Consider the following 27,713-nt stretch of genomic DNA (forward strand, 5'->3'; position numbering starts at 1 on the left):
ACAATAATCCATCAATTCATTGACCTTCCATTATGCTAGAACTGTTTATTCTAATCAATGCTGTAAATACTCTTATCTTTCTGATGTTCTCCATTACACGTGGCATCTATTGCACTTCTGTCCGTCCTGGGAGAGGGATCCCTCACTTGTGGCTCTCTCTGAGGTTTCTACGTTCTTCTTACCCTGTTCAAGGATTTATTTTTTACTTACTCTTGTTGAGGGTTAAGGGCAGAGGATGTCACACCTTGTTAAAGCCCTATGAGACAAATTGTGATTCGTGAATATGGGCTATACAAATACAATTTGATTGATTGATTCATATGTAACTCACAGGGTTTGATGCAGCAGTCTTTAGATTATAAATTACATCTCAGGTCTGGATAAAGCAGTAAAGATGCTGCTTTTGAAATTAAAATGGGCATAGTGCAAGAGTCTGTATGTTGGCAGTAAAGTTCATGCAGCAGACCACAAGTAATCAAGGTAAGGCTGCAAAAACTGCAGGAGCCCTTTTTTCAACATGACTCCTTGTCTGTGAGGTATATCTATAAGGTCTCAGCTTGGGAAAATAAACTGTTCTGAAGTTCAATTCAATTTTATTTGTATAGCGCCAAATCATAATATACATTATCTCAAGACACTTTACATAGAAGGTCAAGACCTTAAAAAGTAAAGAGAAACCAACAATTCCCAGTCTGCTCATGTTTACAGTTTCTTGGTATACTATAAAAGGGTCACTATATAAGGGACATAATGCAACCCGACAGTGTTTGAATTTGTCAGCTATGATGTATATAATTATTATATATATATTATTTCAAATTAGTTGTCATTGAAAGAACTATGTGGGCTAACTTGACAAAAGATGTATGTAAAATAGAGAGATACCTTTTGACATGTTGTATCCATAATTTTGATGTGGTATGACAATGAATGCTTATCAAAACAAATTAGACAGGGAAATTGCACAGGCAAATTAATTTATTAGATTTTTTAAAAATTGTTTATTAATCAAATAAACAAACTGGTATGTTGTGCCTCAGACATTTTGTTAGCTCTAGAGAAGGAGAACAAAATATGAGGTGTACAGCATCAAATAATTTCTTTACTTTTCAGAAGTTCTAACCTGTACATCAGGGGTCTTCAACGTTTTTCAGGCCAAGGACCCCCAAACTGATGGAGAGATGGAGCAGGGACCCCCTACTATATATATTGTATAAAATTGTGTTTTATATTAAACTGGGCCTAGTGCCATGTATAAACATAGCTACCCTGTTATTGTGCATTCAATACTAAGCTATTCAAATAATACACAGGTTCATATATTCATGTTTTTATTTTAAACATGTGCAAGGTACAGGGTGGCCGTGCCACTGCCATTTCTAAACATACAAACATACAACACTGAGCTATTAAAATAATTCACAGATTCATGTTAATGTGTATTTAAAGACATTTAAATTTGTGGGGAAAAAAAATGTAATTATAAAAATGTTTTAAATTGTCTTATCAACCAAATATTTCACGGACCCCCTGTTGAAGACCTCTGCTGTACATGGTTTAATGTTCAAAATCATGTAAAAAAGATCATTTATCACAACTGTCAGATGATATAACCATGGAACTGATAACTGTTGTCCCCCCACAGTGCCAGCAGTATCAAACCCATACAGCATATCCAGAGGGCTTTGGGCTGGGGTGGACCATTAGAGCCATTCAGAAGGTTCTCTACACGAGACCAGGACCCATTATTGGGCAAAGGCTCCACTCCCAATGTCCAGCACATCACATTGTAGATGTCCACTGCTCGAATTGGAGCTGCCTGAACATTACGCTTGAAATCTAGATGAAATTAAGTAAAGGAAATCAGAAATATATCTCAAAGTAATGAAGCCTGAACACTATTTACAGAGATAAGAGACAGACAGAGTGTGTTTTCTTTTGCACAGTAGATAACAGGAGAAATGTATGGTGCAGAAGGATAGTTTGATGTGTCTTTTTACCAGGTCCTGTTGCCAAGAAAATGCCGCTCATATCACGGAACTCATTGTCGTAACCATGCCAGCCATTTTGCCAAGCTGAGGGCTCCCCTGAGTTGTTTTTCCAGTATGGAAGTTTTTTATTGTTCTGGAGACACACACACACACACACACAAAAAAAAAAAGAGAGAGAGAGAGAGAGAGAGAGAGAGAGAAAAAATCGGTAGTTAAAGAGCAGTAGACTCTGACCTATATAAAGTGGTGATACAAGTTAAATATTTCTCGTTACCTCAATGATAAACCAGCCAGGCTCAGCCACCAGCGTCAGGGGTGGAACAAACTTCCCTCCTTTGTAATTGAAACGTTCAGGGATCTCCTGTCTTTCATAGACATGCATGTTAGGGACCCGAGACAGTGCAGCATACACCTGGCATAAAACACACGCACATACACACCAACATTGTTCATGGAATAAACTGATTTTAGAGACACATGCTAGTCGGTGAGCAAAGATACAGTATTTGACCCTTCATATGTCAAACCCTTCTCCCGAAATTAGACTAGCACTTAAAAAATTATGTTGCTGGTGACACAAAGTAAACCCCAATTCCCTTATATCATCAGTCCTTGCTTCTTGACACTTGCATGACCAGAACATTGACCAGAACATTGATCACTCTTACCTGTGTATTTTAAATGTATTACATTAAAATAATGTTATGTGAAAAGTGTTGTACATAATGATGAACTCAAATTTAATCATCTCCAATTCTGCAGTTCCCATGAACTCTACAGATATTGTTAGCTCATTTAACTGAGAAGTGTGGATTTAGAGCCCAGCAAAACCCTATTCTTTACTGTACCAAACAATGTTAAGCTAGCTGTTAGTCTCGAGAGTGTTGAGAGTTGGGCTGACATTAACTTAATATTGATCAGGAGTATGGTAAAATGAAAGGACTGGAATTACACTTGCAAGAAAACATTACTTGTGTTATAAAGGGAACAGCAGAGTGGTGAATGTAAAATGACTACTGCATGAATAAACTACTGCTGTAGAAACGTACTAAATTTACCATTAGAGCTGTTGTAGTAGACTATGGGTAATTCCCTTAATGATTTTTTTAATCAACGAGCGTTTATTTGTTTGAGCTGGCAACACTATTTTAGACTTACCTGTATTTATACCTGCTTTTGTATGAAGTTTACAACATTTAAGTTAAATCTTTTTGTTGTTGTTGTTAGATTCACCATCTAGGTAATATTGAATGATATGTGTTTAAAGTAGTGGAAGCCCAAACATGAATGTGTAATTAATAGAGAATTCTTAGTGAGCTTGCCAACAAGTCTTAAAGGGATAGTTTACCGAAAAATGAAAATTCACTCATTATCTACTCACCTCTATGCCGATGGAGGGTTTGGTGAAGTGTTTGAGTCCACAAAACACTTTTGGAGTTTCAGGAGTTAACAGCATTGCAGCCAAATCCAATACAATTGAAGTAACTGGGGATCACTTTTTCAAATGTAAAAAAAAAAAAAAGAAAGAAAAAGAAAACATAAAATGCCTCCATCATGCTACTGTTGTGTCATCCAAGTGTACGTAAGCCCCGACATTCAACTTCAACTCGAAACGGCGTCATTTACACAATGTCTTAAAGTCCTCTGCTAGCCTCCTCTGGAGCCGCACTCACATTCGCACACACACCCCGCACACAAGCTCTTGCCCAAGGGTACACGCAGGGTGCGTAGTAGCATCGCTAGTTTCGGTAGCGGCCATTTGGGCTAAAACATGATGTAAATGATGCCATTTCAAGTCAAATTTAAATGTCGGAGCGTACAGACACTTGGATGACACCACACGAGCAGCATGGAGGCAACGTGTTTTTTTCTTTGTTTTATTTATGTTTAAGTAAGCGGTCCCCAGTTACTTAAATTCTATTGGATTTCGCGGCAATGGTACCCCTGAAACTCCAAACGTTTTTTGTGGACTCACACACTTCACCCACCCCTCCATCCGCATGGGGTGAGTAGATAAGTAAAGTTTCATTTTTCGGTGAACTATCCCTTTAAGGTGCCATTAGTCGCTGATTGAATTTTTTACTTAAATATGATAACATTTTATAGTTGCAATGCAAAGTTTTAAGCTGATTGAACAATGTTAAATTGAAAGGGTAAAACTGTTACATCTGCTCTTGGAACTTGTGCATCAGGGCCTCCCTAATCTCAGGTTCCTTTGAGTCTCTCTCTCTCTCTGCTTGAGTGAGTAATTTTCTACAGGTTAGCCAGAGTTGGGGGGGCAGTACACCAGCTGCGCTTCATCAGTTAATCGAGCCACTTCATATACTCTGCCCTGCCATCTCCACACTGCCCGATTGTAGATTCAGCTACCAATTAGTGACCTGCGCTTCTAGCTTATTATTACTTCATCTTTTTTGTGATTTTTCAAATTCTAGTATTTTTGGCCTTGACTAATTGTGTTTTTTTCCAGTTCCTGTCACTCTGAATACTCAAGCTACACCGCCTAGCTGCTCACTTTGAACCCCATGTCCCTTCAGCTAGGCTCTGGTTTCTGAACTGATCAGCCGTCTCCTGATCTGGGTCTGGGTCCACTAGTTAACTCCCACCTAACAAACGGGTCATACTCTTTGATGGGTGATTGACTGTATTATGATGGAATGGCCAGTTTAACAAACACTCCTGCAGTAGTGGAACCTGTGTCTAAAATGTAATGTTTGAGAAGAGCAATGATGAAATCTGCTGCATTTTATCTGATAGACATTGACAACAATGAATTAAGGCAGACCAATACAGAAATGCAAATTAAAACATGCATTATAAGGCTACTTCATTGGAGTTCTCAGGTTAGCACAGTGGTTCTCAAACTTTTTCTGTCATGCCCCACTTTGGAGCTAGAATATTTTTCATGCCCCACCCGCTCCCCTGCCCCAACAAAATGATGACAAAATGGGCCAAGTTTAACATGTGTATTTACATAACATACACATGAACATTAAATTCACATTCCTTTCAGGAATTTCTGATGTGCAAATAAAAAACCTTTTTCAAACAACTTTTTGTGACATTGTCACTTTTTTCAGAAAATAGTGCAATAACTTTGCTTAAATTCAACTTAATTGAAGTACTTTTGGTGACATTTATCACTACATTCCTCCATCAGTCCGTACTTTTTCAAAAATAGGGAATAAATTAATTCAATTATAATCACTTTGTTACAAAGATGATAAAGCTCAACCAAAAAGAACACATGCATGTGACTGGGGTGTAATGTTTCTAAGTGTCTTCTTAATTTGTTGGGTCTCATAGAGACCCAAAATACAGAGACCCAAAATTCAGACCTAAAATACACACTGGTCTCTCCTCATGTCCTCCTTCATTCACTGTGAACCCAAGAGCAAGACAGGCTTCATCGTACTTTCTTTTCAACTTGGTTTTTGAACACTGTGTCTTGTTTGTCACTGACCGGCTGCTTCACGGGAACGAGCTCTGATCTCACTGTGTGTCTCTCTGAGCGAGTGAGTGGGGGCGGGGGGGGCGGAGCCCCGGGGCCTGTGTGTGCGCTGTCTGGGGGCGCACACACACACACATTCGCCCGCTCCTGGTATTTCATGCTGGCCTGATACGATGATGATTTAACAAATTAACGTGACATTCCCTCACGTTCACGTTCAACATATGAAAATTGATTCGTAAAGTTCCCCGTTCGCGAAAAATATGCGCGACATGCACAACACTGTACAGGGAGTCACTGCAGAGGGGCTGAAGAGCCGCGGGTGGCCGACCCCTGGCTACGGCGAAAGAACGATTTGTTTTACTGTTCCGCCGTTACAGAGATGCGGACGTCAAAACATTAGTTCGGCTATAACATTAGTTCCGCCTCACATTTCCCCCTCCCGGTCGCGCGCCCCACCTGTTATGCCACACAGTTTGAGAATCACTGGGTTAGCACCACAGTACAAGCCTACTGAGATTCCATGCAACCCTTTTTACAACCCATACTGAGGTGGCAAAATATATGCTTTAAATAAATAAAGTTAAACAAAGGTGTAATTCATAGTTAAGTGTAATTTTGATATGTTTAAATAATTACAATAGGTCATGTTAAATTGAAACCATTTAGGTTATACCAAATATACTAAAGGCAGCACCAAAGGCATACTTAAATAAAGTAAACATTTTAAATAATAAATGTGTTAAACAGTATACTGACATATATTTAATGGTGTATTGTCAATGACTTCTGAAATCAAAACAAATTTACTTAAGGTCAACTGAATTTTACCAACATTTTACCAGGCTTCTGGGCCTGTCCCAAACACATTGTCTGCAAAAAGCAGGGCTGCATTTCTGAGGTTCCCAGATGGACACTCTATACGCCCAAGCTGTGCCTTGAAATCCTGTCCATGAAAATCACAAAGGGGATTGGTGACAAGGGGCAACCTTGACGGAGTCCAACACACATTGGGAATGTTTATGACTTTGTGTCAAACTTTGTACAGACACAGGTACACAGTCCTGCCCACAGGGTTCGACAAAGGACATGGTTATGTCTTCCCCAAGTCCACAAAACACATAGTGTTGGGTGTGACAGGAAAGACGTTGTGACACTGAATTCTTATAATGTCCGACCTCTGTTTATTCTGATAAACAGACAGAGAAACAGAACAGAGCCTTCATGTCAACACTTTTGCTCTCTCCAGCTCCTCTCCCACATGGGCAAAAGGGGCAATAGTAACAACGGAATAAAACAGTCAATCATTCCTGATAAACAGACAGAGAAACAGAACCTTCATGTCAAGCCTACTGCTCTCTCCAACTCCTGCACAAGTAAATGTACAGTGGAAGTTAGCATATTTAGCACGGCTTTAAGCTAGCTGCACCCACTCTTAAAATAACTCTCGCAAGTACATGTTCAGTGAAAAGAGTACAATCACAGATGAAAACAAACATAACAGTTTAGGGTACAGGAGTTTGTGGAAGTCCTGTAAGTAATAAATAGACAGCGACACCAACATATAACATATTTTGTGTAATTATAACAAAATAAATTATATGACTCTGTTACAGTCATACTCTTAACTTCTGTAGCATCTCAGCAAGGACAAAAATCTGGTCCACTGGTAAACAGCAAGGATGGACTCCACATTGCTTCTCATAAATCTGAGGCTCAGGTGGTGGTTTAGAGAACACCTCCAGCTGAACCAGGGAGAGTTAATTGGCACAAATGAAACTTAGTGTAAGTTCAGTCAGGAAGACCTAACCTGCATATTAATCAGCTGATCGTGGGTGTTCCTAAATGTCCAATCAGGTCTGCCGCGGTCTCTTTCAGCCAATCATTCAGCACCTGTCAAACTTTAAAAATCCCTTCTCTCTTCCGCAGTCAGCCGTCTTTCAGTGACGTGCATAACCCCTCCTCCACCCCAATCTCCTCCAGTCTCCAGCAGAATATCATCACCTCTTCCGGATCCTGACCTCAACTGATCGTATGCATAATCCCACATTGTGTTGGCAGCGATCATGGACCTTGATGATGGATCCCAATAGTATCAGTGGATCATGACAATGGCTCGTGGATTACGGCGGCACCCGATCATGGTGGCAGCTGATCGCGGACTAAAAAATCAACAAGACTGCCTGACAATATACCTATTACTTGTGGCATCCATTGCACTTCTATCCGTCCTGGAAGAGGGATCCCTCGCATGCGGCTCTTCCTGAGGTTTCTAAGTTTTTCCTGTCAAAAAGGTTTTTGTAGTTTTTCCTTACTCTTGTTGAGGGTTAAGGGCAGAGGATGTCACAATTGGCGAAGTCCAATAGGACAATTCTCACGAATATGGGCCATCCAAAACAATCGATTGACTGATGAACCACCACCAGTGTCTAGACCCCGGGGGGTATTCCTGTTCGATGCCCTGCTCCACCCCCTTCTAATCCTGATGACATCTCACAGGGGTCTAAAATGCCAAAGACTGTAAACATTCACATTACTTCTGTGCGTTTGTCAAAATAAACATCGTTAAATTGAGAATCAAGTCTCTCCTGATTGAACTGAGGTTAGTTGTCCAATTACTCTCCCTTGATATGGCGGCAGGAGAGCTGCCACAATGGAGAGAAAACACATTGGGAAACACTAGGGCAGAAAGAGGCTGGACAGAGCTGAGCTGCCGTTGATTTTTCAGTTGCTACTTCTGAATTTATGTGAGTTGATTTTGCAATGGAAATAAAAACCCTTTTAAAACCTGAATGATTTGTGACTGGCTGCTGTTTGGAGACCCTGGTGACAACGTCAGCCTGCCACACTCAATTATTGGTCGGAGGCTCTTTTCCAAGTTCTGGAGTGGACATTCCTGGGCAGGCTGAGCACTGTGTGATTCTTTGATAGTTAGAGCACATCATTCAGTCCACATTTTGAAAACCAAAACTCTAGTCTGCCGCTCAATAGGTACTTTTCCTGACAGCCCATCAATATATGGGGCCTTCAGCATCTCAGGGCGCACTTACACATTGGAGGTGCACACAGTTAGCTTGTGAGGACTACGGCCATTCCATACACACACTTTCACCAAACACAATGCATCAGAGACACATAATTTTCCTGGTCTGAGAGACATATCTCCTGGTCAAAAAAGCAGAATGTAGGAACATCTATATCCTTAAAGGGATAGTTCACTGAAAAATATAAAGTCACCCATTGTCTACTCACCACTATGCTGATGGAGGGGTGAGTGAAGTGTTTGAGTCCACAAAACACTTTGAGTGTCAGGGGTAAACAGTGTTTTAGCCAAAGTGACCCCTTCTTCAGATCGTTTGGTGTCATCCAACTGTCCACAAGCCCCGACTGTCAGGTTATATGGAAGCAGGTGGACTATGCGGATACAAAAGTATAACAAAAAATGACCTTTAATTAAGGCAAGGCTCTTACAAAAAAGGACAAAACCAAAAAACCCATGAGCAGAAAAACACTGTGAAAAAAGGCATTCAAACACTCAAAAAGGCTAAACAGAAAAAACAAGGAAAACACCAGGAGACACTACACTGTGTGCACAATTATTAAGTGAGTATTTTGACCACATCATCATTTTTATGCATATTTTCCAACTCCAAGCTGTATAAACTTGAATGCCTATTGGATTTAAGCATATCAGGTGATGTGTATTTGTGTAATGAGGGAGGGTGTGGCCTAAGGAGATCAACACCCTATATCAAGGTGTGCATAATTATTAGGCAGCTTCTTTTCCTCAGGCAAAATGGGCCAAAAAAGAGATTTAACTGACTCTGAAAAGTCAAAAATTGTATAAAGTCTTTCAGAGGGATGCAGCATTCTTGAAATTTCTAAGATATTGGGGCGTGATCACAGAACCATCAAACGTTTTGTTGCAAATAGTCAACAGGGTTGCAAGAAACGTGTTGAGAAAAAAAGACGCAAATTAACTGCCAAAGATTTGAGAAGAATCAAATGTGAAGCTACCAGGAACCCATTATCCTCCAGTGCTGTCATATTCCAGAACTGCAACCTACTTGGAGTGCCCAGAAGTACAAGGTGTTCAGTGCTCAGAGACATGGCCAAGGTAAGGAAGGCTAAAACCCGACCACCACTGAACAAGACACATAAGTTGAAACGTCAGGAAATATCTGAAGACAGATTTTTCAAAGGTTTTATGGACTGATGAGATGAGAGTGACTCTTGACGGACCAGATGGATGGGCCCGTGGCTGGATCAGTAACGGGCACAGAGCTCCACTTCGACTCAGACGCCAGCAAGGTGGAGGTGGGGTACTGGTATGGGCTGGTATTATTAAAGATGAGCTAGTTGGACCTTTTCGGGTTGAAGATGGACTCAAAATCAATTCCCAAACCTACTGCCAGTTTTTAGAAGACACTTTCTTCAAGCAGTGGTACAGGAAAAAGTCTGCATCTTTCAAGAAGACCATGATTTTTATGCAGGACAATGCTCCATCGCATGCATCAAAGTACTCCACTGCGTGGCTAGCCAGTAAAGGCCTTAAAGATGAAAGAATAATGACATGGCCCCCTTCCTCACCTGACCTAAACCCTATTGAGAACTTGTGGGCCCTTCTTAAACGGGAGATTTACGGTGAAGGAAAACAGTACACCTCTCTGAACAGTGTCTGGGAGGTTGTGGTTGCTGCTGCACAAAATGTTGATCGTCAACAGATCAAGAAACTGACAGAATCCATGAATGGAAGACTTATTACTGTTATTGAAAAGATGGGTGGCTATATTGGTCACTGATTTTTTTTTTTAAATGTCAGAAATGTTTATTTGTAAATTTTGAGTTGTTTGTTTATTATTCTCACTTTAACAGATGAAAATAAACAAGTGAGACCGGAAAATGTTCGTTTTTCATTTAGTTGCATCATAATTCTGCACACTAATAGTTGCCCAATAATTGTGCACACATAGATATTCTCCTAAGAAAGCCAAAACCTCACTTGTACTTTCTTAAATATTCAGGTTTGAGGTTTATTAACATTTTGGATTGGCCGAGAGCACTGTAGTTGTTCAATAATAAAATGAATCCTCAAAAATACAACTTGCCTAATAATTTTTCACACAGTGTAGATCTCACGAGAGAAGGGAACTGATGGAGGAGAAATGACAACAGGGTGGTGAGACGGCCATGTAGACGACAACGAACTTAGAAAGACAAAAGGAAGCACAGAGACTTTTATATTCAGGGGAGGCACGGGTAATTGGACACAGGTGAAACACATGAGGAACAGGTGCAGACAATCACAAGGGCGGGAAAGGGGACAAAGACAGGAGATGTTAAGTAGAAAACACATGGGGAGCAAAAACTACAAAATAAAACAGGAAACACAGAACTCAGGGAGAACACAAATCCAATACAAACCTAAACACAGGGAGACACAGGAAAAGACCATAAACAAAAGAGTCCATAATAAAACCAAAATACTCTTTATAAAAGAGGCAAAGTCCAGGTCTTGAGTCCAGAGTCATGACACCGTCATTCATATTCGACTCAAAACGGCATCATTTACACCAAGTTGTCATTCTGAATGACCTTTTTAACCCTCACTGTGGAATGACTTGTTTATGGTTGACAAGAAATGCTTATTTACCTCCCACCACTGACTTATGGTCTCAAAGTCTTTCTTTCTTTCTTTTCAGATTTTCCAGAGACTCTCAAACTTTTGACTGAAATCTACCCTCCACCCTGGCTGAACCCTGATTTGAAACATAGATGTTGATAGATGATAGAGCAGAAGACATTGTTGTGCTTCTCTGCTTAGAGCTAGAGAAGAGCAAGGCTACACCTTTAGAGAAATTACCCCCATGACATACTGGTCTTTCCATTACAAACCCTATTGAGGCCTGTTCAGTGTGACGCTGTTCTCTATCAGATCTACCATGAAATGCTACTATTTCAGGAAATACGAAAACACCTGTTCATCCTGGAGGCCTTATCAGGTTTTCCTGTCACACATGGTATCCAACAGCCAGGAGAACCACCTCCTTTGGCGTCGATGGATTTCGGATAAGGAGGGAGGGGGCGTCTCTGTCAGTCACACAACAAACTAACACAATACAACAGCTTAAAAAAAAGATAGAGAGACAGAAAGACAGACCTGAATATAGTAAAAGTTTTAGGTAAGATATTAAATAAATCTCTCTGAACATACCAGTTGGTTTGTTTAAAGGAACCATCTGAGGCAAAATACACTTTTTCATTGTTTTTAAACGTGAATATGTGTCCTCACGTCTCTACAGACTGAGAAAAACACCCTCTCTCTCTTTTACTTGCTCCATCTTTCTGAAAATTTGTGATCAAACGATCTATTCAGATTTCGAGCCACATGTAACCTGTGGGGCTCCCGATTTATTGACACTTCTAGAGCAGAGTTTTGCGAAGGTGATGTATGTGCGTGCAAACCATTTTGCTTCTGACTGCTCCCTCAACGAGGGCCAGTGCAACACGGGAGCAGCCTCTTAACTGAAACTGAAGAATGGATCAGTGAGGACAGTGCAGGACACAGAGCCGGATCTCCCTATACGCTCAATACGAACGTTGCGTAGGGCCCCGCAAATTAAGCAAGGCCCCACCTACCCTTTGTATCAAAGCGAATGTCTCAGTGAGTGTAGTTTATGTTTTATAGCCACACGCTCTGCAGTGGCTGTGTGTCACTGTGTGCAGCCGCTGAGTATCCCCCACGCTGATAGTTTGCAGGTGATGCTGGCCACAAGAAAGGGGACCAGATGTGGGCAAATGACCTGAACACGTTTTTCAACAGGTTTGATCAGGCACCCACCCTTCTAAGGCAGAGTCAGGGATTAATTGAAGCATGTTGGACGTGCATATAACACAAAATCCTCACACCTCCTCACATCTGCTTTCTAACACAATTATTCAAATATCTCCACCAGTTCACTGCTTTCACTGAATGGCAGTGTTTATGTCATTCTGGATTCATTATAGCTTTAACAACCAAAGCACTATCTTCAAGCATAGCCATTGAAAAGGGCAATTTTATTTCATCTACTTTTATGTTTTCTATGACTATGGTTGGAACGAGAGTAATTGCTAGTACCATTAAAGTAATAAAAGGCTAATTTGATCATCTAGGATCAACCCTATTTCTTTTCGCCATCTGTCTGACAGAAGTCTTATTAAAATAAAATCCATAGAAGCATTATGGCCGGCATTGGTATAAGCCAGCGGTTCCCAAACTTTTTAGGCCACGCACCCCCTTCTACATCCCGACCGGTTTCACGCAACCCAATCCCCCACACCTTAAAAAGGTCAGGTCTATTTTTTCCTCTCGCCGCGAGCGTATCGCGCCAGGAAACACCCTGAAAAATGATTTTAAATGATATAAATGACATATTATATAGGATATAAATGATCAAATATGCATCCCATATTTGGGATTTCCCTGCTGTTGTCCTGGAGTTTCAATTTCCCTGATTTTTCCCCTCACATTATTAAATTTCCCCATCTGCCCATCCACTACAAGCTCACAAGCAGACAGACAGAGAGAGAAAGAGAGGGGTGGGGCTATGAAGACCATCATCATTTACCCCCAAACCCCTACAATGAATGGAGCATACAACAACCAGCGGAGAAAGCAGAATCGCGGGCTGACCAGCGCGGAGAAATGCGCGTCCGGTGTGAACAGCCAGGCGGCTGCGCGCTTCATTATGGCGCGGCGCTTCCGCATCCGGCAGCCTGCAGAGAGAGAGAGAGAGAGAGAGAGAGAGAGAGAGAGAGAGAGAGAGAGAGAGAGCGCGCACCATTACATTTTTCCTCTTGCGCACCCCCTAGAGGCAGCTCGCGCACCACACTTTGGGAATCCCTGGTATAAGCAACGCAACTTCAACTAATAAAAATTACAAGGGGTGTGTTAGATTTACAGTGTGTGAAAATCTAATTCTGCTTAAATGCTAGGGCCCTAAGCCGGTACAGGACGTTAAACTTGGGAGCTTCAAGTTTTTTCCATATTATGTTGCTTTACTGTGTATGTTGCTGGGTAGCCTGGGTAGCAATGCAACTAATGTGTGTAGCCTCTATTGTTTTCATTGCTCCTATGCTGGAGCACATAACACTGAGGGACAGGCTGTTTGAACATTCAGCGTGAAAGGATCTTACTACTTTCTCATGTTGCTTTTTGTGTAACATGCAAAGTAAAGGTAAACTCATGAGGTGTTGTTGTTACAGATTACGCTCCCTCTGTGTTAGCCACAAACGTGTCAGCGGAAAGAGAGACACGTTTGTGGTTTAATTGTTGGGTTTATACCCCTAGTATACAGTCCGCAGAAAGTCTGCAGGACTTGATGTGAGAACACAGCAGGATTCCCTGCAAGCAAATGGGGGAGTTGATGACGAGCTTTGAACATCTCACGGAGCACCATAAAATCCATCATCAGAAAATGGAAAGAATATGGCACAACCGCAAACCTACCAAGACAAGGCCGTCCACCCAAACCGACAAGCCGGACAAGGAGAAAATTAATCAGAGGAGCAACCAAGAGGCCCATGTTAACTCTGGAGGAGCTGCAAAGATCCACAGCTGAGGTGGGAGAATCTGTCCACAGGACAACTATTAGTCGTGTACTCCAAAAATCTGGCCTTTATGGAAGAGTGGCAAGAAGAAAGCCGTTGTTAAAAGTGAACCATAACAAATCCCGTTTGGAGTTTGCCCCAAGCCATGTGGGAGACAGAGCAAACATGTGGAAGAAGGTGCTCTGGTCAGATGAGACCAAAATTGAACTTTTTGGCCTCAATGCAAAACGCTACATGTGGCGGAAACTGAACACTACCCATCACCCTGAGCACACCATCCCAACAGTGAAATATGGTGGTGGTAGCATAATGCTGTGGGGATGCTTCTCTTCAACAGGTACAGGGAAACTGGTCAGAACTGAGGGAAAGATGGATGGAGCCAAATACAGGGCAATCCTTGAAGAAAATCTGATGCAGTCTGCAAAAGACGAGACTGGGGCGGAGGTTCATCTTCCAGCAGGACAATGACCCTAAACATACAGCCAGAGCTACAATGGAATGGTTTAGATCTAAGCATGTTAATGTCTTAAAATGGCCCAGTCAAAGCCCAGACCTAAATCCAATTGAGAATCTATGGCAAGACTTGAAAATTGCTGTTCACAGACGGTTTCCATCCAATCTGACTGAGCTTCAGCTTCTTTGCCAAGAAGAATGGACAAACATTTCCATCTCTAGATGTGCAAAGCTGGTAGAGACACCATACCCCAAAACACTTGCAGCTGTAATTGCAGCGAAAGGGGGTTCTACCAAGTATTGACTCAGGGGGGTGAATACTTATGCATCCAACAGATGTCAACTTTTTTGGTCTCATTATTGTTTGTGTCACAATAAAAGGTATTTTGCACCTTCAAAGTACTATGCATGTTGTGTTGATCAAGCCTTGATCAAGCCTTTTCCTCTCATTTGCTTCATCAATAGCATCCTCCCAGGGTACTGTCAATTCTACGAAGTAGATGACACGCAGGGGTTGGACCAGAGTATCAGGTCTGGTATTAAGGGGGTAGTGACAATATGTGGTCCGCTGGCCCACATCCACAAACATCTCCCGGTCTCTGGCTTGCTCCATCTGACCACTCCTGGTCAGTAGAGGTGGCCCTCTCTGTCCCATTTCCCATTCTCGGACAAATGTTGTCCTTTGAACTGCGTTTTATGTTTTGGATGGCAAAGGCATGGTAGCATTTCTCTTTGTTTCAATTGTTGGTGCATTTAAACTCATCTACAAGACTTGAGATAGGCAGCTTGAGGATGCCATGTCCATACAGGCCGATGCTGCTTAGACATCTTGGGAGTCCTAACCAGTTTCTCACACAGGAGTTGATCATTGTCTCCATTTACTCAACTCTTGTAAGTGGGACGTCAACTACTGTAAGTGGCCACATCATTCGGGGCCAAACTGTAGGCACCAGAGCTTTAGTTTACCAGGAAGCATAGACTGGTGTGTTCTTAAGGCCGCTGCTGACATCATGATTTAGTTGCTGGACCTGCTCGCAGTCTTTGAGGCTTGCATCATAGCATCGTCCAAGGTTTTTTATAGGTTTCTCAGACACCATTGGAATGGGTTCTCCATAAATGTAGAACCTATGATCTTACTTTTGCTGATTAAGATGCTTATTGATTTTGATGGATTGATCCTCATCTGGCCCATGTGATGTTATCATCAAGTTTCCCCAACAACCGTCTGGTGCATTGTGCTGTTGTGGTCAGGTTTGTCATGTCGTGGTGTTAATCTGATCCCCGACTTTTGTCGCTCACCACCTACTACCCATTTTTAAGCTCTGATGATCACCTCCATCTCCATGGTGAATGCTAGTGGGGAGATAGAGCAGACTCTTTTTGGACTGATATATCCACCAGCCTGTTTTTCACAAGATAGCTTGTCAGCCTTTGGGTTATGACAATAAATAAGATCTTGCTTTCTACATGAGACTGATTGGCCAAAATTGGCTGATGTATGAGGATTCCTCCTCTTTTGGTATCAGTATTCCTACAGCTCTGCGCCAAGCTTTGGGTATAATTTGCTTCACCCAGGCCACTCTCATTAATTTCCACAAGAAGCGTAGAACATCAGGAGCATTCTTATATACCCTATATTCGACACCGTTCGGGCCTGGGGCTGATGACGCTCTTGCCCACCTCACTGTATTCTCTACTTCTTTCCATTTCAGAGGGCTCACATCCACTTGGTGTTCTAGCTGCTCAAACAGTGGGATATCAAAATGAAAGCTATCGGATCATGTCTCTCTGGATCTGAGTGTGTTCTTTCCAGGTGCTGCTCTAAGTCCCGCTCTGAGGGTTCAGGGTTCCTCCCTTCTTTGTGGTGAAGAGAGATTTTACGAACTTGAAGAGGTCTTTAAAGAAACGAGTTCTTGCTCATTCTTTTCTTTTCCGAACTGTTTTTAGGCATGCAGACTTATGTATGTAAAATATGGTCTCAAATGTAAATACTTAGCTTTAGTTTATGTTGCTAATTCTCAGTGCAAGCAGGTGATGTGTGATGACTGATGACAGCCAATAAGAGATGCTATAAATGGCATCTGGTGATCTGTGTGTGTGTGAAGCGATCAATAAAGTTTTACAGTCACTAGCAAGACTGATGTCTAGTTTATTCTTCCTGCATTATTTTTCCTGGTCTAGCACTGGGTGTGCACGAAGAACTACAGCACAATCCAACTCTGCTAACAAGGTATTTTGCTCGCCTCAAGGTTGTCAGTCATCTCTTGATGTTCTCCTGCAGTATGTTAATTCCCCCCACATTAGAAGACTGTGTAAGGGAAGTTTGGATCGGTTAGATTTCAATAAATACTTTACAGTAAATTAAGAAATGTCTAAGATTAGTATCTATACTTTTGTTTATAGAAAACCTGTAAAATAATTTAACCAATTTCTTTTGGGGTGTGTTATGCATTATGTGGGGGTCCAAGTGTCCAAGACCACTGAGGAAAGTAAAGCATGACTGCATACAGTCTGGCATACAGATACAATTGAGAGAATTTATGAAAAGAATAAAACATACTGTTCTATTCCTCTTAGCGGTAAATTACCATAGTTAGTTCTGTATGTGTTTAACACGGTCTGCAGGGAGAACATGTTGAGGCAAAATAGGTCCAGACCATGGTTAATCATACATGACAACTCCTCTTCCACCTCCAGCAGCCATCTTATAACCTACCATGAATTACACAAGGTAAATGCAATGGTATCTTCCTAATGTTACATGTAATCAGACTTAGTTTGGCTGATAAACGGTTACCTGTGGTATCGCCATGCACCATATATTCTTGTTTTCTGTCAGTACTGTTGCAGAGTTTCCACATGAGCACCTATTAAAAATGAGTGAAATTTTGATTAAGTCACCAACATAGAAAGCTTAAGAAATACACAACCTGACCAAATAGTGTGGATGTGAATAAGTAGCACTGCATGAAAAGAAGAATTTGTGTCAGTTAGTGTCGCTGCAAATTTCGGTGGAATTTCAGGTTAACGGCTGTTCACAGGAATCTGCAGAAAACTGCCAGGAACTGACGGGAATTGACACGGGGTTCCAGTTTCTGGCAGTTTTACAAGCCTGAGAATGTAGGCAGGTGACCCCCCTGCTCCTAAGCCTAGGGGAGGCTTTCACATGTAAATGACAATGCTGTAAGTTTTACAAATGCAAATCAGGATAGTTTCACTCAGTGGTGCAGAGGTAACACCTTTTTCTAAAAGGTACTAACTAAGGTACCAACTAAAATATCTGGCGTAAGTACACCAGGCTTAAAATAAATATAAAATCTGAAATTGTAGCTTATATAGATTTCCCTTATATAAGTAAGTGTGCTATATAAGGGAGCACAAAGGTCAATGCTATGAAAAAAATTTGAAACAGTGCAATTATTTCAACCTTTGCCTATCAAGCTCATCCAAGATAATATGTTGGAATGGAGAGAGTGGCACCACTGTACAGTTTTCTAAGAGAAGTCTTTCTGCTGACACCAAAACTCTGTGCTTCACATAAAGCATATCAGCTGTGTCATCGCGTGTCAAAGTTTCAACCATTTGTCCTCCCAAAATACTGGCAAACTCAGCACCATATTCACATGTCCATGGCATACGAAGCTGTTGACTCTGCTGAAATTGCCTCATATTTTGAACTTCAATTGTCCTATTGTTGTTATTAAACTTTCCCAGTATTCCATTAAAACACTCAACACTTTTATCCAAAGCGTCTTACAATAAGTGCATTCAACTATGAGGGTAGAAACACAGAACAGCAAGAATCATGTAAGTACATTAACTGAACACCAGAAATAATAAACTGGTCCTCAGTCATACTCATCCCATATAAATGTAAAGTACAATTTAAAAACTGTTATAGCCGCTGCTTCAAAAGTGAAAAGGTCATCTGTGAAGTTTTACTCTGAAAACGTCACACCCAGCTCGTGAATACGTCCATTCCTGAAGATGCCACGTCAGTCGTTAACGTCAACACGGTAGAGAGCTCGTCCAATCACAGCCTCGTGAATGAAGCGTCTGTCTCCAGCAGACATGAAACTACCGGCTCGTGTTTTGCGTGGTCCGACGAGTGACTCTGTTTTCGGTGTAAAAAACTTGCTGAAGTCGACACAACACTGTTTCCCTGGAGGAGAGGATGAGTGTGCTGGAAAGCAAAGCCCGCGGGCCCAGTGTGGACGAGTCGAAGCGGAGAAGACGGGCGCACAATCCCAAAATTACGGTAAGAGCTAAACTACAGAGAGAAGCCATTGCTAACTGCTAAGTTAACTCTTAGATCTGAATAGCGTGTTAACAACTGTGGGATTAGCGAGAAAGTTGCTAAAAGAAGAAGAGAGCATCGAGTGCTTGAGCAGAACTAGTGCATGTTTAAATATGTACGAACTGCTTAAACTTAAGAGTTTGTTCTCGTTAAGTTTTTTCATAAACGTGACTTTTTGTCCTGTTGTATTTTATAGAAAACTGCCCGTCTCTTCACACCTCTGAGGCAAATGGTCGGCGCCACGAAGCGGAGCGAGGGTAAGATTAAAGAAGAGACGCGCCGTGCTGTATAAAATACATTCTCCAGGTTTACTTTATCTGATCTATTTCATCATTGTGTTTTCACAGCCTGAGCCCCCCCCACACAACGAGGCAGTCACTGCACATTAGGCCGAGACTTAGTCCGGATTTGCAGTGTGGAAAATGACGCCATTGTATGTAAGTAACTGTTTAGTAATTGTGTTTTTTTGCTGTGGATCTTTCAACGGTGATGTAGCGAGGCTATTTCATGTTGTTTTCCAGCTGCCTGTACTATGACGTACTAAGACGTACTATGAGCCAGTATGAAGGAACTTCCGGTACATCCAACCGGACCTTGCAGCTCTTGCAGCAGCATTGAGAAGTTCAGGAGTCGACAGAGAAGAAAGAGTGTAAGATTAGATACATAAGATAATTCTTCAGTTGCATGTATAGGTGTATGTTGTCATTGAACTGAGCTGATTGTACTGATTGTGTTTACAGCTGATTGAAGCGGGACAGATGACATGGATCCATCCTTCCACAGCCAGGAGCTCACCGACCTGTGTGCCACACTTCAAAGAAGACTAGAAGCTACACTGAATCTCACAGCTACACACCACAGACGTCTACACACTGGGGCTGATTCGGACAGAGTCCCACAAAGAACTTATGACCCAGAGGCAGCAAAGAGACATGTCAAGCTTCACCTGATTAGTTTTTTACTGGCTAGGCCAGTTGTGTTTTTGCAATATTTGTGCTGTATGGAAATAAAGCTTTTACTCAACATATACCTTGTAAATGTTTTTTTCCCTCTACAATATGTTCAACATATAACATCCAGCATCACATGAATGAATGTATAGTCTTCAGTAACTGCAGTGCTTTTGGTAAAGGCTTACTAATAATTAATAGTATATATTAATTAATAATAAATATATAATATATATTAATACATAAATTATTAGTAATAATAACTATATATTAATTATTATTATTATTAATATTGTGTGGGAGGGGTTTACCCACGTGTGTATTATAATGACCCAGGGTGACCAATAGCAGCAGATCTACCAGCCAATCACAAGTGACTTTTTTCGTTTCAAAGGCCTGTGGTTTCATCCAATGGTGAAGTGAGATAAGTTCTCACAACCGATTGCGCTGCGATTCATATGCTAATTAGATCACACCTTCGCTCCGCGACTCCCCGGCGGCACTCCCCCCTCCCCAGCCCCCACCACTGCGATACCGGGGGTATGTTTCTGCCCGTTTGTGTCACAGGCGAACGCGGAATTCACATCCTGTAAACGGGCACTAACTGCCAGGAATTAGGCGAGTTTGCAGGCGTTTGCAGTGACGAAAATTCGGCTTTTCGTCTAGTGTAGTAAGTTGTGCAAAGTTTCAAATGCATATCGTAATGGAAATGTGTAACATGTTATGTTTAGATATAGGACACCATAGAATCACTGAAAACAGGCTGAAGAACAATGATGCAAGATACAGATACAATTATGTTAAATTATAGTGGTATAAATTCACTGTAATATAAAGATTATGGTTACACAACGGAAGCTGATTTGACATCAGTATCTCTGCTCAAAATACAGCAAAAAAGCAAAAAAATTGAAACGTTCTCTTTTACAGAAATATACCTCACGCATCTTATCATGAATCTCCTGTAGGACAGAATGTCTGCTCAAGTACAAACATGTATCAAAGGAGGCATTAGTGATAACTATTTCACAGTTTAAAGTGTTGTTTATTCAGCCAAACAGCTCCCAATAATAGACAGTGGACAGTAACAGTTAGCATTAGCGTCCAAGCTAAATGTTTAATACCAATACACACACCGACTGACTAAAAAAGCTTACAAAGATACAGAAAATCGTTGACTAACTGGTTCAGAAACGTCCTGCTGCAGATGCAGCGTATGAACTTTTTCTTGGATTCTGGATCAAAGTTGTGTGGTTGAACAACGGCACAACAGATATATCTAGAAGTGCGCTCACTAGCAGGGTCTCAATTCAGGGGCAGCATCCTTTGGGGGACGCTGTCTACATGACCCACGATGGTCCGGTCTACAGATGTTTTCTGAGATCAGTGTCAGCAACTCGTCCAACCCTTATTGCTGTTGGCTAGAAACAGAATTGAATTTGGACAAGACGAGAAAGTTTAAATGCCCATTGTTTATATTAAACAATGTACCGTTAGCAGTTCGGTTTAGTTAAAGCCCAATAGTAATGCATCAAACGTGTCATTGCTTGCTGGCGCCATTACCACTTTGAAAAATGGTTCTTCACCATAGACTGTATATAAAGATGGATGTAGGGTCCGTGACATCACCCGTTGGTTTCTGAAGAGTGAAAATTAGGCTCTTTGTGGGCGTTTCACCCGGCACCATCTTGCCGGTGCCAGGAACGCAAGTGGAGCTGAGGTGGGCTGTGTGACGACTGACAACTGAGCGACGCCTACAGAGCTCAACGTTACCTGGTTAGCTCAAGCTAAGGAGCTAGGCTACATGCTACCCGCTGTTGCTAACCGGCTAGCACTGCGGTATTGTTGCTTTGGGATGCTAGCGGTCGTCATAAGGAACTTAAACAAAGGTAGGGTACCCTGAAACTATACAACAACAAAACCTATTGATTTATCTATTATCATAATCATACTACATATGCTTACATGCGTCAAGTGGTTTTTAATATGTAATTGTAGTAATTTACAGTTTATTTAACACGTCTAATGAACAGATTGAAGCAAGTCAACTACCTCAGTCTAAGTTTTCAAATCACTTTAGTAAAGAGTCGTGTAAATGTAAATTGCATGTGATAGTAAATATGTTTCACAAATGTTATTATTAATTGTGTTGTACAGTATCTGTACAAATGATATACAGACTGTCTTTAATCTGAGGTGTTGCTCCTTTGTTCCATGTTGTCCTAAAGATGTGACATAGTGATTTCAGCATAAAACATTCTTTATAGTGAGTTTTTTTCTTTTCATTACATGAAGCACTGCAGCACCTGATGTCCTCAGCATCCACTGTGGCAGCAGCAACATGGTGGAGATCGGCAGCTTCAGGCTGATCAACATGAGAAGGATCTGCACAACACTTCATGTTTACCTCCCTCTTCTAAAGATGACCTGCAACTGCTTACAGTTGGCAGTCATTGCTAAGTGTCATGGATAATATTGAGTCAATTCTATATTCATTATGGTTGGTAAAAAAAAATTAACAGTTGAACAATGTTCATCTTTAACTTTCTGAAATGATACACTTTAGTTAAAAACAGTGTTTTATTTTTCTTCTTTGCCATAAGACAGACATCTTCGTCTTCTCTGTCAGGACAACCAGCCGAACAGCAAACCGTATTATTCATCCGAAATGTGACTGAAAACTTCTCCACTGGATTAGCCTGTTAGCTCAGGTGAAGCCGAGCCGACCACAGGCTAGAAGCTGAAGGGACGAGCTAACGGTGATGTCACCTGTCCATCAAGTGATAATTATGCACAATTTCAAACCTATATATCCTCCAAACGAGCGAGTTAGAAAGAAATTCCCACCACAGTTGCAATGAAGGAAGAACTTACTGATTGAGACTAAATCGTTTTTTTTTAACCATGCTGTAAACAGGTTTAAATGTGCTCTCAAGTCGGGCTTTTTAACAGGTGAGTCAATGTGAATTTACTTCTTCTTGGATCCAGCCTCAAGTGGCAACTCAGTGAACTGCAGCTTTTTGCACTTCAGCATCGGCCTCATCGCTCAGCCCAGGTTGTTGCCGCTTGTTCATCACTGAAGCGCAATGAATCCTGGGATAGGTTGGTCCAGAAAGGATTCACCAATAGGATCCTGCATTTTTTTTGGAGATGGAAGGATGCTTTAGTCAGCCGCATTTGCAGGAAACTTTGAAATTGGACAGTGTGCCTGGGAAAGACTAGACCACATCCACTTCCTAAAAGGGGTGTGACCAGCCACAGCTCATTTGCATTTAAAGTGCCAAACACAGAAACAGACTGCTCAAGAGCAGAGCTAATATAGAGGGTTTATAGGAATGCTTGAATGCAGTATCTGAGGGGTGTTTTAAGAAAAAACTTTAGAGACATGTTTTGGGGAATTTAGAGATGGTGTAATTATGGTACCTTTAATGTTGCATAAAGGGGGCTACTTCCAACTCCTACTTGATATTGTATTGTAGTTATTCGTTTAAATAGCCAGCATCTTTAAAAGGACTGAATTGCCTAGCCCGTCCCTTCCTTTGAAGGGTGGTTCCCTAAGGTAATATATTATTTTAAAATAAAAAAAATCATATTAAAGGAGCATTGTGTATAAATTACATGGATATCTTTGCAAAAATGGTATTTAATTATTTCATCAAAAGAACCAATAAACTGCATAGAGCACCAAATTTCAAGATTACAGCTGCACAACCAGGTAAATTAAAAACAGTGACATCTTGTAGAATCTGTCTCCAGTTCTTTCATTCTGGTTTTAAAGGCATTCAGTGAAACTAATTTGCCGGGTTTTAAGTCCGCAGAGCGTAATGCCCAACACAATTCAGTGTAATGCAGACAATGAGGAAAGCAGGCCCAGAATCGCCTTATAATTAAAGGTGTACCAGTGAAAGAGCCTACAGGTGGCCAGAGCAGGCCATCCTACCCAAGAGTTTAACTCATAGTGATGAGTAACATAGGGAGGCATGGTAGGCTGTGTTTAACATTTGGAGATGCAGGGCAGAGGTATTCATATATAACACTTCAACATAGTCAAGTTTAGATAAAAAGTGGCAGCTTTGTGTCACTTTTTTACTTTTAAAGAAAAATCTATTTCTGAAGTAAAACCCAGTTTTAGCTTAAATCTTTTCAACAGGGGTTGCACCCTAAGTATTTTGGACAACACTAAAAGTCTTTTGTAAGTGTTCAATGCAGTACAAGACTTGCTGCAGAGCTCTATATAATGGTGTCATCAGCATAAAAATGAAAATTATCATTTGACACATTTTGACCCAAATTATTTATATAAATAGTAAATAAGAGCCGACCTAAAACAAAACCCTGTGGTACACCCTTGTAAATGGACACAGTGCCAGTGAAACAGCCATCATATCTAATACACTGAGAAAGTTTGAAAACCAAATAACTCATTGTTGGTCTTCTACTGTTTTTGTTAAAGTTTATATCTTTTATTCTTGTCACTTTTTTTCTTTCACTTTCTTTGTGTATCCTGATGTATCATTATATGAGTGATGTGATTTATATTGCAGTCTCTGGTTATTCTTTACAGAGATAAGCATCTGAAAGTTGTCCCAGAAGTCCCAGAAATTCAGAGTCTGATCAAATGTAACAGTTCAATTGTGACATCTTCTTATCATTACATATGTTGTGTTTTGTTTTTCCTTAGGGGCATGTATTTGATGTTGAGATGGAGATTGGCAGAGTGTAAAATATTTTTGGGGAATAGCTATGGTATTATAATTATTACCCTTGCACTGTTAGTGTAGGAACCCTATTGGAAATACTTATATTCTTCTTCTTATCAATGAATAGCCTTTTTGGGGGCCTAAACATACAAACACACCAACTTCAAAATTTGATATATGTTATGTTATGGACTTTTTAATTAGGAGTTGTATTTACTGTGAGTTTTTGTCAGAAGGCGTGGCTGTGGCGGAGAATTTCGATGATTCGCCAGAAAACAGGAAGTGCTTATTAACTCCATGTATACTGTCCAAACTTCACATGTTTGATTAGGTCCCGCCCTGAACAGATCCATATGATAATATTTGATAATAGTCATAGCACCCCCTACCTGTAAAGGGAAATGTCATGTTTTACATTCTGGTGTTATGCAGCTAGCCCATTTACCCATTTAATGAACAATTTTCACATGCATCGGCATGTAAAAAATGTTCAGAACAGCCTAAAGGACTTGCTGATGCCATACAACGAAACTCGTGAGTTTTCATCAGTGGGCTGTCTATGACATGGCAGAAAAGTTTGATGTCTCTCCATGAAACTTCAAGTAGCTCTAACTTCCAGTTCAGTCAAACTTCATGTGTGATAAGGGTCCTTCCCTGATCATCTTTACGCAGGATGCGGCTGCATCAACGCGGTCACGTCACCTCCCCACTGGCACGCTCATACTTGCTTGCAAGTCTAGCAACTTAAAAAAATAGATGCTTAGTGTGTATTTTTCTTTTTCTCCCACTTTTGAATGACCAGTTCCCCTCATCCCTTACTGCCACTGTTGTCCTGAATGTGTAGAAAACATCTGTTCCTTTGGAGTGACTCACTCTTATTTTCACTTACAGAAGAGTAGTTCAGGAGGACACAAGACCAAGTTCCCATTTTCCTTCCACCATCTAACAAGGCACCCAGTCCAACTAGTCAGCATTATTAGACCATAAACAAAGCCTGTATTGGGTGGTTATTTGCTATTACGATTGCACAGGGACAACATTTTATAAAGTTTGTGGCATTCAATTCAATACCAGAAAAATGGAACTTCAATGATTTAATTAAGGGATAGAATGATGTACCGTAAAGTTTAAAGCATTCTACAATCAGAAATCATCTGTCTGTATTATATTTCTCCATTAATTACTTTTTGATGACTATCTGACATTGTTGTTCTCAAACAGCATCATGGCATATGCTGGTCTTACCTCTTGATATTTGTTATGTTTGGGCCAGAGACTGACCACTGATCCTCTGTCCATCATCTTGACAATGTCCGACATGTTGATACACTTATCCAGCTCTATGACCTTCTCCGACCACTGGATCTTTGTCATTCCATGGTCAGAAAACAGCATGATGTTCAGCTGGTTCACCATGTCCTTCTCCTGCAAGAATATTAATGTCAGCAGAACCAGATGAAAACAACAACAGCAGTGGTATCTGTAATTGCAATAACAAGAGTATTGATATTACTAACGTTGATTTTGCCGATAAGTGTCTGCATGGCAAGATCCAGTTGTTTCACAGCTGTTCTGACCTGCTTAGAATCTGGACCGAAGTGATGGCCCTCAACATCTATTTTCTCATAATATATAGCTGCCATGTCTGCTTGGCCTGACCTGCGTGCACACACACACACGCACACACACACACACAAAGGCATGATGTAATTTTCAGGCTAGCCACTGTTCCACTAACTACTGTAAGTCAATACAATCTCTCAATCATTTCTTCATCAGTTCTTATTATCCTGAAATGGTAGAAATTGAGGGGCAACAGCAAATGAATTGGTCAATTTGGAATCTCTTCACCCATGTAATAAAAATGCAATAACTCCTCCATTTCAATTGTCATTACCTCTCCCTTCATGTCTATCCGACAATTTCTTATGTATAAATATTTTAAACATTGACACACTTTTCCATTATGCTAAAAAACGTTCCTTCCAATTAATGTTGTAAATATTGTACTTTTGCTGATGTTTTCAGCTACAAGCGGCATCTATTGCACTTCTGTCTGTCCTGGGAGATGGATTCCTGACATGTGTCTCTCTCTGATGTTTCTACGTTTTTTCCCCTTTTAATAGGGTTTTGTTTGTTGGTAGTTTTTCCTTACTCTTGTTGACGGTTAAGGACAGGGGATGTTCCACCTTGTTAAGCCCTATGATTGATTTGATTGATTGAAATGTAACACAATGAACAAAAAATGAATGGGATGTTATACGAGATGGGATGTTGCTCCTCTGTGCCACTTTGTCTTTGAAACCTATGACAACTGTACCAACATTCAAAGTAAAATCCTTTTGGCTTTAGTTTGCCTCATCTATCTGTCTGCCTGCCTGTGTACTTAACATTTTGCAAGTTAACACTAGGGAACTTGATTTACGTCTGGAACAGAACTACTCAGCTCACCATAGTTTTATTATTAACATTTAGATATTTGTGTTGTTACTTTCACTGTCACATTTAAACTTGAAAGCTCTGACATACAGGCTAAATATTGGATGAAAGGACATTGCAGAGTACATGAAAGGGGCTCGTCATTGTGTTGGTACCTCAGGACAGTGAGAGCATTCACTATTGAGTCTGTGAGGTTTTTCTCCGATGGGTTGTAGACGTATTCTTCGCAGAGAGATGGGCGAACACCCAGGATCTCTACCTCGCAGCCTAAAGACATGCACACAACCAACAAATGCATGCACGCACGCACGCACGCACGCACGCACACACACACACACACACACAGAATTAATGTTAATTACATGATTTATATATCATTAGATTTTTGGGTAATTTACATTGCATAAGGTAGCACGAAGATCTGCAGTGGCAAAATAATAACTGATCCCTCATGGAAACTACCTGCATTTAACTGTAAACTTGTTTTATGAACTTGAAATATGCTCTTTTTGTAAGTCTATTTTAACGAATACAGAGTTTCCACTGTGTATAATCTTCTGTCCATAATCATGAAATTACGATGACATATGGCAATGCATGATTTTGTTGTGCTCCTTCACTTTCACCTTGCCATCCATTGAAAACCTCCCTGCCAAGTGTCAACAACTGTGCATGATGTATTCTCATATTCTGAAGTCTGATCTCCTGAGGTCACAATTTAAAACACTACAGATCATTTAGTCTATTGGTTTGCTAGTTCCTAAACAAGTAAATGTATTTTCTAATTCTGGAGAAAGTATTAACTGACTACGCAGTTTCATATCTGTGGTGTCTAGGGAG

At 40.8% G+C, this 27,713-nt stretch overlaps 1 protein-coding gene and 2 long non-coding RNA genes across 4 annotated transcripts in view; 1 reads left to right on the forward strand and 2 right to left on the reverse strand.

Moving 5' to 3' along the window:
• The first annotated feature begins 264 nt into the window (after positions 1-264).
• LOC117769869 lies at positions 265-940 on the forward strand. Its single transcript, XR_004615335.1, has 3 exons — positions 265-730; positions 781-787; positions 863-940. It is a non-coding gene; the product is annotated as an uncharacterized LOC117769869 (long non-coding RNA).
• A 68-nt stretch (positions 941-1,008) lies between these two features.
• LOC117769868 lies at positions 1,009-1,572 on the reverse strand. The gene is made up of 2 exons (XR_004615334.1): positions 1,542-1,572; positions 1,009-1,118 (listed from the first exon to the last, which is right to left on the reverse strand). It is a non-coding gene; the product is annotated as an uncharacterized LOC117769868 (long non-coding RNA).
• Positions 1,573-1,600: 28 nt separating this feature from the next.
• Positions 1,601-27,713, reverse strand: part of enpp6 (ectonucleotide pyrophosphatase/phosphodiesterase 6) — a 63,101-nt gene continuing 36,988 nt past the window's right edge. Inside the window, exons 3-8 of one of the 2 annotated variants that reach the window (XM_034599060.1) lie at positions 27,029-27,140; positions 26,012-26,093; positions 25,680-25,859; positions 2,266-2,403; positions 2,001-2,124; positions 1,601-1,839 (exon numbers count right to left, since the gene is read on the reverse strand). In XM_034599060.1, the coding sequence (XP_034454951.1) occupies positions 1,601-1,839; positions 2,001-2,124; positions 2,266-2,403; positions 25,680-25,859; positions 26,012-26,093; positions 27,029-27,140 (875 nt within the window). Of the gene's footprint in view, positions 1,840-2,000; positions 2,125-2,265; positions 2,404-25,679; positions 25,860-25,951; positions 26,094-27,028; positions 27,141-27,713 lie in introns of both variants that reach the window. The other variant, XM_034599059.1, reaches the window with a different exon arrangement.

Source organism: Hippoglossus hippoglossus, chromosome 10 (assembly GCF_009819705.1).
Source record: "Hippoglossus hippoglossus isolate fHipHip1 chromosome 10, fHipHip1.pri, whole genome shotgun sequence".
In the NCBI taxonomy this organism is placed as follows: Eukaryota; Metazoa; Chordata; class Actinopteri; order Pleuronectiformes; family Pleuronectidae; genus Hippoglossus; species Hippoglossus hippoglossus.